The following is a 17,653-nucleotide window of genomic DNA, read 5'->3' on the forward strand; positions in this document are numbered from 1 at the left end:
GGACAATCCATTGGGTCCCTTGCTGCCAGGAAGCCTGGACAAAGTCCATATATGCCTGGAGGTGGCGTAGTTTTTTGGCTTGGTGCCGTAAGATGAATATGAACCCTTTGAGCTGCCAGACCTCTGTAGTGCTTGCCTATCATGCTTTACTGCAGATTGGCCCTGTAAAGTGGTACCTCGCTGCTGGTGTAGGCCTACGCAAACCTCAATATTCTCAGTCCTCACTGTTATGCAGTTTTGCAATTAGTCTAACCAGTTCCCACCATGCTTAACTATTGTTCCTGTGTGTGGTTTTAAACTTTTTTTTATTTTCTCATGGATGCTCCATTTCAGCTTTTGCATTTGTGCCCTTTGAGGTTGCTCGCTCTATTGTCCTGGTAGCCAACTCTTCGAGTAGGCTTGTGAGTGAGCTCCAGGACCTTTCTGTCAAGCCACCATACCCTGTTTTCTCCAAGGAGAATGTGACTCTAAGGTTAAGGCTGACACTTCCCACGCCATGTTAAATTTTCATCTATCACAAAAGGTTCATCTTTCTGTCTTTTACCATCTCCCTCATCCTTCCAAGATGGAGGAGGGGTTTCATTGTCTGGACCCAAAGAGGGCTCTGTATCTCTGATGATGAGGTTCGGAATGATTACCAAATGTGTGTTGGTTAAGCTAGAGCTGCAGTGGGCAGGACGGAAAGTAAACAGACCCTATCTGCATTGCTCTGTCTGCGAATTGAGTGCCTTAAGGTTTCAGGGCCTGTTCTTCCAGATGCCTGGTGGCTTCCTCTGCCTTCCACAGGGTTGTCCCTGTTTTCCTGTTTTGGACATCCGTCAGGCAGCTACATGGCCTTCCCTGCACACTTTTGCCAAGCATTAATGCCTGGATTCCTTATCTGGCCTGGGTGCTTCCTTTTTTTGCAGTGCACCACAGTTTGATGATGTAGGTGGTTCTCTCTCTCTCTCTGTCCCTCTCTCTCTGTCCCTCTCTCTCTCTGCCTCTCTCTCTCTCTCTCTCTGCCTCTCTCTCTCTCTCCCTCACTGCCCTCAAGGTTCTACTTCTTTGGGAGTCTTTCTATGATTATCCATCTTTGGCATAAAAATAAAATCCATTATACAGGCAAACTACTTGTCTCTTGGTCATTTTCTTTCTGATTGATTAGTCCTTCTCATAGATTACTCATGAAGATCCCAATATACCCTTCATTATGGATAGCGTGTGAATCTCTCGCTGTTATAGAAGCCTTCAGCTGCTTAGTGCATGTGGAAAATAAGAAGCACATTACATCCTTTGTTTAGGGTGCCAATGACGTAGAGATGAGTAGACCCACAGTCACAATGTGTACCCTGGTGGCCTAAAATATTTCTGTAGCCAGTCAGCTTCCATTGCTACAATTTTGTTGTTGGGTTTAAACCTTGGATTTTGATGCTTGCCATGGCTGTGAGGTTTAAACCCTTGGATTTTTCTGTTATGAGATGATTTTCCTGGTTGCTATTAAATACACTAGATATGATATGTGTTATTCATAACGCGCCAGTACACAAATGTTTCTAGGCGCGACAAGACAGGCTAGGGAGACATGGGGAGGACGAAAGAAATGAGGCTTTGTCATTCAGATTGTGCAAGTGCCAGGGTGGGGGGGTAGCAGGGGGAGGGAGAAGGGAAGTGCGGTAAGGGCAGCAGTTGCTCTGAGGAAGTGCAGCCGGAGGATCCAGCTATGGGAAGTGCAAGAGGGGGGTTGGAGGGGGCTATAGGGTTTACAGCCCCTAATTGTGCAGAGGCCTGGAGGCAGTGCAGGTGCTTGCAGGTCTTGGAGGAATCCAGGTGCCCATTGATTTCAGAGGGTAGCCAGACGACCAGCTAGCGTGACAAATGGGGAGAGCAAGAGAGAAAGCAGAAGCGAAAAGGTATCGTGAGTTGCTTGTTTCCAGAACCTGAGGTGGTCCTGCTTGAGTCTGGGAGGAGCAGGGAGCCTTTTTCCAGTGCGAGGCCCCTGCGGAAGTGAGAGATCTACCTCTAACTCTCTGCCTGGAGAAGCGTCTGACCGTTAGAGAGTTAGAGGTCGCAGAGTGGAGGTCTCGAGAAGGAAGATGTTTAGTAAGAGAGAGTTGGATGTAATGCAGGCCCCGGCCCCAGACAGCCTTTTGCACAATGCAGAGGGTTTTGAACTTGATCATTGCAGCCACCGGGAGCCATTGAAGAGATTTCAAGGCTGGAGAGATACGATCCCTGGGCTTGAGGCCAAGGACAGGTCTTGCAGTCCTATTCTGGATTAGTTGCAGAGGGCAGAGAAGGCAGGTTGAGAGAGATGCTGTTACATTAGTCCAGCCTAGAGAGAACTACAGTACTGGAGAAGTTGAGCTTCTGGAGGAAAGTAAGGAAAAGAATAATACCTCTAAGGAGGTGCAGCTAATAGTGGGACGTCTTCAAAAGGTTGTGGTGATAGGAGAGAAGGAGATAGTGGAGTCGAAGATTACCCCAAGGTTTTTTGCCGCACAGTAAAGGGCAGGGAGGGGTCCCAAGGAGGGGGGCCAGAGTGAAAGAGGAAAAGCGGGAGCAGGGTCCCAATGCAGAGGTATTGCTGGCATTGAGGCAGAGATTGTTGCAGGCTTGCCATTCCTGAATCATGGATAGACAGTCAGGAATGAGTGAGAGAAGAGGAGGCTGAAGAGAGCCTGAAAGAGAGCTGAGTGTCATCCGCATAACGCTGAAAGTTAGAGGAGAAGGTAGAGATGAGGTGGGACAAACGGGCCACATAGAGGTTGATAAGCCAGAGAGAGAGGTTTGAGCCCTGGGGACACCACATGTGGAGAGGAAAGTGGTGGAGCGGAAGTCCCCAGTTGAAACAGACCGGACGGTCCAGGAGGATGGAAGTCATTCAGGCGAGGGCCTGATCTGCGATGCCCAGGTTCTCACAGAGACAATTGATCAGGATGGCATGGTTGTCCGTGTCAAAAGCAGAGGAAAGATCGAGGATGAGGACAGAAGGAAGGCTAGAATCGAGATTAGTGAGCAAGTCTTCACTGGTGTTCAGAAGAGCAGTTTCCGTGCCTCTGGCTGCTCTGAAGTCAGACTGATGGTCATGGAGACAACCAACAGATTGTGTGGAGAGTGAGCTGGGAGATGGCCAGCTTTTCCAAGAGTTTGCCCAGGAAAGGAGTGATAGAGATAGGGTGGTAGTTTGCCGGACAGGAAGGATCAGCAGACGGTTCCTTCAGGAGGGGATGCACAAGGGAGTGCATAATGGGGGAGTGGAAAGTTCCAGTGGAAAACAAATGATTGCAGAAATCGTCCAAGGCTGGAGCAAGGGTGTCAATTCGGGCCTTGATGGTTGGAGTAGCAGGGGAGCACCTACTTGGATGATATTTTCATAGATCGGACTTGTCTAAAACCGTCATCAGGATTGATCACAGAAAGAGGATAAGGGAGTAGGTGAGGGAGTGGCAGCCAGAAGAGGGCCAGGAGAGGGAGAGGGAGAGGGAGAGGAAAGAGAGGAGCAGAGAGAGGACAGGATGTCCTGGCTTTTAGCAGAGAAGTGTGAGGCCAGAGCTGCGCAGAGGGGCTGGGAGGGAACAGGCGAGGTGGAGATTGCAGGATTGGCCAGCTCCTTGCAGATTTTGAAGAGTTTAGCGTTGTTGTTAGAGGCCGTATAGACGCGGACTTGGATGTAGGCTCTCTTCTGTACAGAGAACCTGTATTGCCTTTGGAGCAGTCAACAGGCCAGTTTGTCAGAGAATGTGCCAGTTCTCCAGCATGGGGTCTGGCATGGATTCACATGCTCATGAATATTCCCCGTCGTCAGGCTGGGAATCCTCGGTAAAGAAAAAATCAGTATCAGTTTAGTTTCTGATCTGTCTTTCGTAGTAGTAACCAATCACTGATCTCTGCGTCATACTGACCACAGCCAATGACTGCCCTCTACCTAAGCCCCGCCACTGGCAGCCATCTTCAGATTTTTACCGCACGTTCAAGTGTTGGGATCCTCGTGCTATTTCTCTCGAGCGTTAGTGCTATTTTTTCACGTTTTTTCTCAAAAAACTTCTATTTTTCGGTCAAAAGAGCCTCAAGCTCCACCGTTTCTTCATCCGATCAACGGGGACCCGTGTCGGATTCATCTACGCCCCTCAAGGGTGAAGATTTCGTCGAGCCACACTTTTGGAGGACTCCAGAAGTTTCTCAGGCCCATCTCGGACATGGCCCAGGAGAAGGGAAGCTCGACCCCCGGAAAGCTGTTCAGGGTCTGCCCTGGATGCCAGCTTCAGAATGTCTTTAAGGAGGACGAACACTCCCTTTTGTCTTTACTGCCTACATGAGGACAAGACGCACGTGGAGAAGGACTGTGCGTTTTGCGGCAATATGTCGGAGCGCACCAGGAAGGACCGCCATCAACGTCTCGCCAACTGGCTGGAAGGGAAGAGCCCGTCAGGCGAGAAGAAGAAGAAGAAGTCCGAGCGGTCTTCTAAGACCTTTGAGGACGCCCCGGTGACGGGGGTCCAACACAAGGCCAAGCACCGCGAGTCCGCTGGCACCGGGAGCGCCGAACGGTCGGGCTCTACTGGCGCCAGGCAGGGCGCATCCTCCCCGGCGCCATCAACCACGAGCCAACGCTCTGGTTCGGGTAAGAGGAAGGCCAAGCACCCGGCGAAGCTCCTGGAGAGACCCTGGTCGAGCTCGAAGGCCCCATCGGAGGGGGAGCGAGGCAGTGACCCTCCCCCCAAGGAGAAGGCGGTGAGCGCCCCTAGGGTGGTGAAAGCCTTAATCCATCCGGCCAAGGCCTCTATCGAGACAGTCGCGGCGGCCCTGGCTCAGCCTGTGGAGGCTACACCAGTGATGGCGACCTCGGGGCTCAGAGTCTCCCTGCCACCGCGGAGGGAGTCCTCTTTTATGCCCATCGACAGGACCCCCGTGAAACCTCCGACGGAGAAGAAAAAGGGGGGGGCAGGAGGTCGTCGTGGATTCGGCCTCGACCTCTGAGGAAGAGCTGATCGAAGTCTTAAGCCACGACGTAGGAGACAACGATAACGTCGAGGGTGCCGACGGGGCCCCTGACCGCCCGTCGGACTCCCCTCAACCAGTGCCGCGAGACAACTCGGCGGCCATTTTGTTGGCTATACAGTCCTTATGCTCGGAGATAAGGACGAGACTGCCGTTACCACCAGCGGAGGAACCGCTCCCGACGGGGGACCCGGAGCCAGGCCCTTCTGGGAGCCATCCCCCTAAGAGAAGAAGGATTCATCCTCCACCTCCTTTTCAGCCATCGCGCCCTGTTCAGCCCTCCTCCCCGTCCACGACTCGTGGGGATGATACGGGGACTGACACGGCCGCGACGGGTACGGACGACGAGGTTTACGACGAGGATCTGCCGTCGTCACCTCCCACCCGGGCCTCCCCGCCCGACGAGATTGGATCGTTTCACTCCATGATCGCCAGGGCATCCGAGCTTTTCCAGCTCTGCCCGGAAGAGAAGAAGGAAGGTTTCCTTTATCAACGGCGCGAGGCCAAGAGGAAGACGGTCCTCTCTGTACCTCTACTGGACGATATTTGGGATGAGGGCCTCGCCCTCCTCAAGAACCCATCCACGACGCCGGCTAGAAGTGATCGGTACGAGAAGAAGTACCGGGTCCCGGACGCGGCCCCTTGTGCCTTCGGGCACAGCCGACCCCGGACTCGGTCGTCTCCGCGGCGGCCAGGAAGAAAGCGGGGGGGGGGGTCGCGGCCTCTACGTCGACCTCACCGCCGAACGGCGAGGGAAAGAAATTAGATACGATGGGACGCAGAGCCATCTCGTCTGCAGCGACGACGAGTAAGGCGGCCAACGCCTTGGCTATCGTAGCCCGCTACGACAGGGAGTTGTGGTTCAAACTGGCCCCCCCTGCTGGACTTCCTACCGGACGACAAGAGGGCTGAAGCCCTAGAGATCTTGCAGGAAGGAGAGGTGGCGTCCGACCACGCCATTACGATTGCGACGGACATCGCTGACACTGGATTTCGCCAGTTGGGCAACGGCGTGTGCCTTAGGCGGCGTGGATGGCTCAAGGCTACGGACTTGCGTCAGGACGTGCAGACCAGAGTCTTGGACATGCCGTTCGACGGAAACAACCTGTTTGGGAAAACAGTGGACAATTTCCTTCAAGCCATCAAGGCAGACACGGAGACGGCCCGGGCTCTTGGGGTTCTCCAGCAACGGCGGCCGCCCTTTCGGAGCGGCGGAGGCAAACAGGGTGCCTCCAAAGGTTCCGGCGGCGGATTTTCCACCTACCGTCAAGTGGCCCGTTCGTCGTCGCAGGAAGCTTAGAGGGGACGAGGCAAGTCAGGCGGACCCCACCGTCGTCGCCAAGGAGGACAAGGCGGCAAAGCCTCGTCAAAGCAGGACTGAACCGGCCGTTGGGTCGGTCCCCCACCGAAGCACCCCGGTGGGAGGCCAGGTGGCGAGCTTCGTCAGCGTGTGGGAGTCCATCTCCACCGACCGTTGGGTGCTGGACGCCCTAGCTCAGGGTCACGCGCTCAAGTTTCTAAAGAGGTGCCCGCGCGTCCCCCCTGTGGCCAGGAAAGAACATCACGTCCCTCAACTTCTCTTGGAGGTAAAGGTGATGCTCAAGAAGGGCGCCATCGAGCTCGTCCCAAAGAGGCTTCGGGACTCCGGAGTTTACTCAAGATACTTCCTCGTGAAGAAGAAGACAGGAGGATGGCGTCCCATCCAGGACCTACGACGACTGAACAAATTCATCAAGGCACAGAAGTTCCGGATGGTCACCCTCCAACACGTCCTGGGTCAGCTGGAGGAGGGCGATTTCCTGTCGTCGTTGGATTTGGAGGATGCCTACTTCCATATTCCCATCCTAAAGGTACACCGAAAGTTTCTCAGGTTCGTGGTCCAAGGGCGTCACTACCAGTTCAGAGCCCTTGCCTTCGGACTGAGGTCGGCACCCAGGGTGTTCACCAAGTGCCTCGCCCCGGTGGCGGCGCAGCTGCGCCGAGAGGGGATCCACGTCTCCCCCTACCTGGACGACTGGCTCATCCCAGCAAAGACGAAGGAGCTCGCCGTGGAGCACACGGCAAGGACCGTCCAACTTCTCGCGGACCTGGGATTCTCCATAAACTACGCCAAGTCCCACCTGGTGCCCGCGCAAGACGCACTGTTTCTGGGAGCGAAGCTCGACACAGTGTCGCTTCTGGCCTCTCCGTCGGAGAAAAGGACGAGGGCCATCTTGGGCAAGGTGCAGCGGATGCTGGTTGCGTACGCGGCCAGAGTGAGGTCCATCAAGTCCCTCCTCGGAATGATGTCTTCTTGCATTTATCTCATCCGCCTGTGCAGGCTCCGGATGCGCCCGTTGCAGGAGTTCCTGGACGCGCGCTGGATCCAGATGACGGGCAGCTTCGAGGAGAGGATCACACTCGACGAGAGTTTCCGACGAGCGATCCGTTGGTGGGGCACCCGCGCACATCTGACGGCGGGCATGGACTTCCAGACCCCCGGCCACCAGGAGACGGTGACCACGGATGCCTCCCTGGAAGGGTGGGGAGCGCACACCGAAAATCTGCACGTGAGAGGCCTTTGGCTCCCGACGGAGAAGTCCCTCCATATCAACGTCCTGGAGCTCCGTGCAGTGTTTTGGGCCCTCGGGTCCTTTCCTCTGTCCCTCAAGGGCAAGGTGGTGAGGATCTTCACCGACAACACCACCACCATGTTCTACATCAGGAAACAGGGCGGAACCAGGTCCCCAGGCCTGTCCATGGAGGCGCAGGATCTGTGTCATTGGGCCGTCGCCCAAGGGATGTTTCTGGTGCCGTTTCATCTGGCAGGGATAAAAAACACCATCGCCGACTCACTCAGCAGGGAGCTGCGCTTGTGCCACAAGTGGGAACTACGACAGGATCTAGTGGACCGCCTCTTCCGATGGTGGGGCACACCCCAGATCGATCTGTTCGCGACGGCGACGAACTCCAAGTGCCGGAGGATCGCCAGCAGGTTTCCCCATCCGAGGAGCATGGGCGATGCTTTCTCGTTCTCCTGGGAGGGCCTGTTTCTATACGCGTTCCCTCCATTGCCATTGCTGATCCGGCTCATCAACCAGTTCAAGAGGTCACGGTGCAGGATGATCCTCGTCGCACCTGCGTGGCCGAGGCAGATATGGTTCCCGGACCTTCTGGACTTGTCAGCGTCCCCGTCAATCAAGCTGCCAGTGGACGCGGATCTTCTCTCGAGGGAAGGAGGCGCCATCCTCCATCACGACCTGAAGTCGCTGAGCTTGTAGGCCTGGCTCCTGCAGCGTTATAGTTTGGAGGATACGACATACCGGCCGACTGCAGAGAGGTTCTTGCAAAGGCCAGGGCGTCCTCAACTCTTAAATGCTACGGACACAAATGGAAGAGGTTCTCTGTCTGGTGCCACGCACAGAAGATTAACCCTCTACGGATTACGGCTCCCCAAGTACTGCCGTACCTACTGATGCTGGCCAAAGCTGGACTGGCGCACGCGTCCATCAAGATTCATCTTGCTGCGATCTCCCGATACACCAGAACCACGGGGCGGACGTCTTTGTGGTCTCATCGTCTGGTGAAAAAATTCATGAAGGGACTGTTTAGATCGTTCCCGCCGGTGAAGGCTCCGGCCCGGGCGTGGGAGCTCAACGTGGTGCTGACCAAGCTCATGGGACCTCCGTTCGAGCCTCTGCACTCGGCTCCGTTGAAGTTCTTGTCGTGGAAAACAGCGTTTCTTGTGGCCATCACCTCCGCACAACGGGTGGGAGAGATCCAGGCCCTTTCCTGCAAGGCCCCGTACTTGACTTTTCACGACACGAGGGTAGTGCTCAGGACGCACCCCTCCTTCATGCCCAAGGTGCCGTCGGACTTCCACGTCAACAAACCCTTGGTGTTGCCTGTTTTCTTCCCGTCGCCGGCCGAAAGGACTTTGCACTCGCTAGATGTGGCTAGAGCGCTGAAGTTCTACGTGGACCGCACAAAGTGCTTTCAGAAGACGTCACAACTCTTTGTGAACTTGGACCTGTCAATCAGGGGAAGGCTCTCTCGAAGACTTCCATTTCCAGATGGCTCTCCGGCTGTATCATGTACTGTCATCGGTTGGCAAACCGACCACTGCCTGGCCATCCGAGAGCCCATTCCACCAGAGCGATCGCAGCTACCACGGCGTTCCTATCTGGTGTGCCCTTGCTGGACATCTGCAGGTGGAGGTCGACGCACACCTTCACGAAATTCTACTGCGTCGATCGGGATTCCAGGGAGGAGTCCAGGGTCGGCCAAGCAGTGCTGCGCAACCTGTTCGCCTAAGGTGAGCCTGGTGAGGAGGTAAGAATTGCTTAATGTTGAGTTTAATGTAATGCTTAATGTTGAGCCTTTGGTTGTGCATGCGTGTACTGCTATGTATTCTTTATTCATGAGCATGTGAATCCATGCCAGACCCCATGCTGGAGAAGGAGCAAGTTACTTACCTGTAACTGTTGTTCTCCAGCATGGGTCTGGCATGGATTCACATGCGAACCCTCCCGCCTACCCCTCTGCGGCTCTTCACTTGGTCATACTGCCACTTCACGTGCTACCAAATCTGAAGATGGCTGCCAGAGGCGGGGCTTAGATAGAGGGCAGTCATTGGCTGTGGTCAGTATGACGCAGAGATCAGTGATTGGTTACTCTACGAAAGACAGATCAGAAACGAAACTGATACTGATTTTTTTTCTTTACCGAGGATTCCCAGCCTGACGACGGGGAATATTCATGAGCATGTGAATCCATGCCAGACCCATGCTGGAGAACAACAGTTACAGGTAAGTAACTTGTTCCATGCCCTCCATTTCCTCTTGGCCGCCTAACACCTGCGTTTTAGGGTGGCAAGGCTGGAGTCGTACCAAGAGTTGCACTTGGAGGAAGGCTTCAGCCGTATTCTCATGACAGTGGCAAGGACATCGAGAGTGTTAGTGATAGAAAGATACAGGCTAGAGAGAGCTGTGTCAGAGTGTGAGTCAGCCGTAGAAGGAGAGAAAGTAGCAGCAAAGGCCTCCACTGACACACGTTTCGTGGGCCGGATGACCGAGAAGGTTGGTGGGAATGATTTGTTCTGGCAGCGCATCCAAAATGTGGGAATACCCAGTGTTCTATTCGTTTTGTTAAGTGGGTTTGAGGTGCCCGCTTTTCCCTCAGGGTGTAGCAGCCTGTCCTTTAAGTTTAAACAGGGTCAATTCTGCTATATGTATTCGCTCAAGCGCTTACATTCACCCGGCACACCTCAGGTTTTTTCTGTTCTGTTCTGTTGTCTTTAGTCAATGCAACCTTCTTTCACTGACTCATGCTTTTCATTTCATTCCCCCAGCACTGTGTGCGTGTGCCGGCGCTTTCCCGTTCTATTCTGAGGGCTGCTATGGCTTAGAGCCCAAGATCGCTACCTGCGACTTCTCTCAAAACGGGGCATGATTCCCATTTAGCACCCGTGCCCGTCGCTGGAAATGCACTGGCCGGTATGTCTCCGGTGCCTTTTTCTGGCTCCTATGACCATCGGAGCCTCTAGGTGCGTACCCGGTGCCCGCACCTTCGTGTCGCGCTTGCAGACCGCAGTGATTGCCTCCTGTAGCATGTACATTACGATCCTTGTAGGGCCACACCACGGTGCATCAGTGCAGTCCTTTGTTCAGGACTGGCCGCCATCTTAATTCGGTCGCTGTAGATCCCGGCGTATTTCCTTTTCCTCGTAGTTGCTGTTATGTTCCATGGTTCGGCTCCAGGATGCGATCGCTGCATACCTATCTATTTCATACAGCTGTGGGTACGTTTTCATTTCTAATGCTTCATTTTCGTTCCGCGTGTGTTCACGGATCTTCCAGGATCAGTGGGAGCTTCGAGGAAGCACAGCTGCACACATGGCCAGTTAGCCATGCCCCCTCTGCCTCAGTGGATACTTCTTCACATTTCGAAGTGTTGTAATCTGACCTCTAATATTGTGTTAGAAGATCACAAGGCTCCTTCCACCAGGTACCTTTCACCTACTTCTGCCTTTCAGAGGGGAGTCCCTTTTGTGGAAATATATTAGGCATCTATGATTCTCTGAACTAATTCACCAAACTTCAATACCTGGTTTCCTAATAGGGTCAGGGCATCTGCTTCAGCAGAGTGGTTCTGCAGAGTTTCCTAGTGGTTTTGATGGTTCCTCCCCTACCTCCCTCATTATGTTCCATACTACTTTGGGAGCTAATCTAAAATGGGGAATCTGTGAGCACAAGGTATCCATTAGAATGGCAAATGCTTCAGTAATGTTCTTTCTGATGAATTGGTCCTTTCATTCACAGATTTGTCATCACCCTCCCAAGTGCACCTCGTTGCGATTAGCTCCTACATCTCTTGCAATAATGTGATTCTTCAGTAGCTGAGTGATGGGCAAAGCTAGGCTATATTGAAAGCATGGGGTAAAGCCAAAGTCAGGGCACCAACTCTGTGCCATATTGCACCACCGGATAACTGAAAACATTTTCAAAGCTAGAGTGATGAGGGAGAATGCATTTCCAAGTTGAGGAATCTGTTGTAGGAAGGACTAATTAATCCATTATAAAAGAATGTTACTGAAGGTAAGTATTGTGTTTATCTCTGAGAGATCTGAGAAAAGATGGAGTGTCATTCAGAAGTAATGTTACCAAAAAGAAGTAACCAGTTCTTTCACAGTACGATGTCCTTGCTTCCATCCCCAGGCATATCTGAATTCTCTGTACTGCAAACTGAGTATTACCCCATATGTGCAGGTATAGCTCGTATACTATACCCAATTCTTTCAGTTCAGGGATTGGTTACAAAAGTGGAACAAGAGCAAGCACAAAAATCTATTATATTTTCTATGGGTTACAAAAAGTACTCACTTGTCGATTCCTACAATATTCATACCCTTAGTGTCTGTCAGGGGGCGTGAACTACCAGCACAAGAGACATTATTGTATGTTACTTTTATTTTACTATTACCTATATTGGAATCAGAATTGCTGGAGGGATGATGAAAAACATTGATATGTTTTCATGTCAATAGTTAAGGATCTCTAATGAATCTATGGATGGCATGTAAACTACCTTCGTTTGGATGGTGGTCCCAAAGCAAACACTGTATAAAGGTTATATGCTGCAATGAAGCCATGTATTCCATCATGCTCCAATACAATTAGTATTGTGTACTGAAGATTTATTAGCATGGTGTTAAACATTTCCCTTGTACGAAACTGATGTTGAAACTCATTTGTACTACAATTTAGTTTTTTTCTCCTTTTTAAGTATTAATTTTGAAAAAAAATTGTCTGTGGCCCATATTTTAATAATTTTCTTTGTCTGGTAACATGAACTGAAGGAGTTCTAATTCAGTTACGTTTGTTCAGAAGATGGGCATCATAACAATTTATTTGCAAACTATGCTTTTTGTTTATTGCTGACAAATTAACCAGAAAGTTGCCTAAAACTTTGATGTGACATGACAAACGAACTATGTGTTTACATCTAGGAAAGAGAAAGCATTGATATTTCAAATGATCCATCACTGTTGTCAAAAAAGAACTATGTGCCTTGTGGTCGATGGGCAGAACGATCCAACAGAGATCTCATAAAAAGCATTTTAGGCTCTTATGATGATGGTTATTGCTCGACTCCAACGCTCACCAAGTCACTTATGTTTCATGGAAATGAAGATGATTTTTCAGGGAAAGATGGGACTCTTGAAAAAATGGAGCCTAAGAAACTGGCACATCTGTTGGAGGTAAGACATGTTTGTAAATATGTATTGCAATTGTATTTTGCTTGTTGTGCCTAATATTAAGAAACTTGTTTCTGTTTAAATGAAGGTATTTTTTATTTGTTTTATTAAGGTTTAAGCTATCACCTTGCAGCCATCTCCGAACACTGTTATTCAGCTAGTAGAATGATCTTACATTGAGGTAGTTTGTTAGACCTTGCTGTCTATCTAACCAGCATATATAATCAGCAATTGCAACCGGCAATGTCCAACAGCCTAGTAGATAGAGGGCTGGGGTTAAATGTGGATGTGCTGACCACTGTGTCAAGTTGTTCAGAACGGGGGCAGCAGGGTTCGCTGTGTCCACAGATGCTGTGGCTTGGTCCATACAAGTACAAATGTTTGTAGCCACCCACGAACATACTCTCCTATATCTGTATTCTGTACAGGGAACAGACATATGTTCTGCAACAGCCAAAAACGTTTTGTCAATTGAAACTGCCAACTTTGGAGTCATATGATCCAAGTACTGCCTGATGGTGTCTTGTACAATTCCCGTATTTGTCAAGTACCTTTAACACAGGATACATAGGTGTGCGCATATTTACCGGAATCAAGCCTCTCCAGCGATTCTAGGATTTAATGGGGCGTTATAAGAAAGGGTTGAGTATATTGGTGCATTTCTGTACTCCAGGTGGGAGAAATGTAATTTACCATTTATCAACCAGCAAAGTGATGTGAGGGTTGCTTCTTCTGCGCAGGTCAGAAATGTAAGTCTGCTTTTGGGCCCTTGGGAAACATCTCTCTCTGTCGGTAGCCAATTTGCCAGGGAGAATGTGTTTATTTTCACCTTGTGTAGGCAGATATTAATCATCCACAAGTGGATGCTCTGCTAGGAAGTTCTGCATGTCATCTTAGCCCATATGGGGACCCTACTGGTGGACGTTTTTGACCCAATGTCAACTGAAGGTTTGAGTTCTGCTGAAGTAAATTTCCCCTACGATGGGCTCTGCGGTACACATTAATTGTCAAGTGGAATTTTGCACTCCTAGATGTGTTCCTGCCAATTTTTGTCATCATGCTGGTGTTCCAGACGCTGTTAAAGTGCACCACAATCCTAATTTCACCGGACTGGGCTTCAAAGATATGGCATCGGAAACTTCTGGACATGATCTGTCATTACTGGCATCTCCAGGCAAAGATGGACCAACTCTTTAAGTCTGAGGACTGAGTCTGCACCCAAGCCTCAGCAATCCAAATCTTCATGCCTCGGTATAGGGAGGCTGAGGTTTAAGGGGTTGGATCTTTTCGACGTCATCTTGGATGTACTTCCTTCTGCCAGTATACTGTCCAGAGTCCATCTATGCATGCACTTGGCATAGGCTTTTGGCGTGGTGCCGCAACAATAGTCTAGGCACTTTTATCTGTCCAACTTTTGCTGTTCTGCTGGGAGAGAGAAATTCGAGCAAAACTTGTGAGTTCAGTTAGCTTAGTCCCTTACCTGTCCAGAAAAGAACATCACGGTTTTGTATGTTATCTGGATAGAATGCAGCTGAAATTAATGGAAGCCCTCTATATGAAGCTGTGTATTGGTATTTTTCACTAGCCGGTGTACAGCAAAAATGGAACTCATGTAACCCAGAGGTCTGTCCAAATGATACCGAAAGTGTAGTGCATTTTATGTTTTGTCCAGAGTATTTCTATATTAGAAGTAAATAATTGATTCCACTTAGAGTTTCATGTCAGAAGGGTCATTGGTGCACTCCACCTTTGCCTGGTGGGGGAAAGTGCAATAGCAACTCATTGTATGGGTAAGTACTTTCTGCAGGCTTGCAGGAAGAGACTCAAGCATGTTACCCTGGTGGCTGAAAATCTCCTGGTCTCAGATACCTTGTCGGCTGTTTTATATATTTTAACTTTTTTGATGTGTCACAGTACCGTGCTGATGTTGTATTTTATGAATATTTAATATTTACTGTGATTTATAATGTACATTTTTATATATGACTTTTATGATCTGCTTTGGATCGAAATAAAGTTGTAATGGTGATGATGACAATCAATGAGGCTGGGGCTGGTTGTGGTCTTGTGCAGCTGGGATATGACCAATCAGTTTGGGTTGGACTGATGCTTTTGGGGTGCTCAAAGCCTGATTTGCACATGGTATTTCCCCTTTTTGTAATGGCTTGGCAGGCTAAAGAACAATGGTATGGATGGTTGCCCAGAGCTAAGCCATAAGTTATGATGCTTTCTAAAACTTCCAGCAATCACGTCCTTTGTTTTACAATATGTATATTTTAAAACATTACAATCTTGGGTGCCACAGGTAAATGAATGCATTTATCAATTTACATAGAAATCTGATCTCACTAGCTAGTCCCTGGGGATTTGTCACTCAGGTGGTCAGGGCGCGGCCATCGCTTTTGGATCCAGTTCCTTGGAGTGGACCAGTGCGGGAGGATCACCTGGGTGAGGGGTCCCTGGGGAATGGGTGTGGGACAACTAATGGTGAGACTCCCCCCCCCCCCCCCTTTTTAAAACCTTTACTCCCTCTTTCTCGATCAAGTACATGAGTATTGTAACCCCTTCCCTGCACAAACACATATACATTCCCTTTACACACTGGGGAAAGACAGACTTGAACATGTCCCGGTGCCATAGTCAGGCAATTGCCTGGAACAACTCACACCTGCATCCCCTTTACCTTCCTCACCTGGATAAAAGGCAGAGCACGGGAACACACTTCGAGCAAGGCAAGTAACAAGACAGAGCATATGAAGGAGCAGCCTTTTCCAGATCGTATCTGAATTGAGGAAGCCAGATGGACAGTCACAGAACGGATCCAAGAAGGGAGATGCCCTTGGGCTGTTTGACAAGTAATCGCTGTGCTGTTAAAACTCGAAAGTAGCACGTGTGATCCGGAGTAGTGGGGCCAGAGAATCCTGTAATGCGTGTCTGAGATACCAGGAGCCCTCCTGCCTGACTAGTCGGGGAAGAAGTGCAGTCGCCGTGGTATCGCCCATGACTCCATGATCAAAGCCGCGAGCCGAACCTTGTAAACAGCCAGTGAGTTGAAGGCAACTGTGTGAAACCGGGCTGCGAATGAATGAAGTTTATGGCTGTCAACAAAGTGTCCTATGAAGTCGAATGGAAAAGGCGTTTGATAAAAGACGCGAATGAAAAGGGAAAGCCGATAATTGTTTTCTGAACTTTGATAAGTGAGCACACACGATACTAAGTAGCAGAGTGAACCAGCACGCGTGTGTGCCTAATCGAAAGGACTCTGCCTCAATGTAACCCGCTAACAGAACTTATGAAATGTGAATATGATTTATGAGGAAGAGAATCGAAGTGATCTTGTTAGGGTTTAAGTCAAATCCTTTGCACAATCGAAAGTCTTCGGTTTGTAGTGATCTGTGAAATAAATAGGATTCTGAGCCTGACAGAGGGGGACTCAAGGTGAAAGTTAAAGACTTTTGTTGCTTGAAAAATAAACTCCTGAGGAAAGGAACTTTGAACACTTTTGTCTTGCAAGGGAGAAGCCTTCCTTCATTGAGCAAGAGACTTTTGGTTGCAGAGAGCTGCTATATGAACTAGAACCACGCCCTTGTGCTTAGCCAAACTGAAGTGTGTTCCAAGCCCATGTGTGCCTCTTTGTCCCCTGTTGAAAACGTGGGGATGGGGAGCCAACTATCCAATTAACCTGACATATATTTTCATGACACACTTTTTGCTATCCACATCATTTCCCACACTGTCTGTTGTTTAGAAGTAGGGATTGGCAATCGTTTATTTTTTTTAGTACAAGCACTTTCATTTTGACGAAGACACTACTAGGACTGTTATCTTTATTTTGAAGGTCATAGCTTGCTCCCACCCTTGGATTTAGGTTTAGATGGGTGTTTTTTCGACCCATTGAAGTTCAATAAACACCCTTGAACAGTGAGCACTTATGTCTGTCTTCGCTGTTTGATACCATGCTTTCCTTACAGAAATCATGAGGGAAACATGGACATTTGGGTGACAAGTACAATATATTAATATAATACTGAGCGTCCAACAATGACTTGAGACCCTATTATCAAGTCATTTCTATAGCCTATCCATGTAGATTTGGTCCTGGAAGCTGGCACAACCATGTTAGTATGAAGTTCTTGATTTGTTATTTGCCTAGGTTTTACATCACTAAACCAGTTATCAATAGTGGGAGTAGCATTACAGGTTCAATTTTTAAGTATACATGTTTTTGCAAGTGAGCATCACAGGTTGTCAAATCTACTTTTGATCAACAACATACTCCTACGTCCCGTCTGCTTTCCTCCCTATATATGGGCATACCTCGCTAGGGACGGGCGACCGAACCTTTTTCACCAGAAAAATCATCTTCCCCTTTAAATTATGCACACGCGGCGCGGCCCTGGGAGCATGCGTTACCCTGACACCGGTGCCACTCCCCAGTCCTCTTTTCCATATCGACGGGAACGGACCGCTTTCACCAGCGCTCCTGGGTTAGGTCTCTGGCCTTAGAATTCCACAAGCTCTTCCCCAGAAGTATTTTCTTTTTGTCTTCCAATTCTTAGTTACTGCTCTGTCCTCTGGCACCACACTCCTCCCTGGAGCATGTCGACGGTGGCGGGCTTCAGCAGGTGTCCAGCCTGTGAGGGTCCCTAACCAATGTCCGACCCTCACGCACTCTGCCTCCGGTGCCTTGTCCCAGCCCATGGCTGGGACGGCTGTACCGCATGCAATGCCTTGACCCCGTGCACGCTGAAGAATCGGCTAGCCAAGTGGAGGGAGCTCTTTTTTTTGGTTTTTATTTTTTTATTCAAACCGTTGTTTTATTAGTTCGATCAACAAACTTTTACAACCTTTTTTTGTATGTTTCACAGTTCTTTACAATTGAATATTACATATAATTTGTGCTTCTCTTTGCATTTGATTATAATGAGTGAAAAACTT

General features: G+C 49.8%; 1 protein-coding gene across 1 annotated transcript in view; it reads left to right on the top strand.

The window, feature by feature from the left end:
- WDR62 (WD repeat domain 62) overlaps nt 1-17,653 on the top strand; it is a 2,486,568-nt gene that overhangs the window by 1,659,429 nt on the left and 809,486 nt on the right. Inside the window, exon 22 of the mRNA XM_069644563.1 lies at nt 12,467-12,718. Coding sequence (XP_069500664.1) covers nt 12,467-12,718 — 252 coding nt within the window. The remainder of the gene's footprint in view (nt 1-12,466; nt 12,719-17,653) is intronic.

This window comes from Ambystoma mexicanum, chromosome 2p (assembly GCF_040938575.1).
Source record: "Ambystoma mexicanum isolate Mex_15411 chromosome 2p, UKY_AmexF1_1, whole genome shotgun sequence".
In the NCBI taxonomy this organism is placed as follows: Eukaryota; Metazoa; Chordata; class Amphibia; order Caudata; family Ambystomatidae; genus Ambystoma; species Ambystoma mexicanum.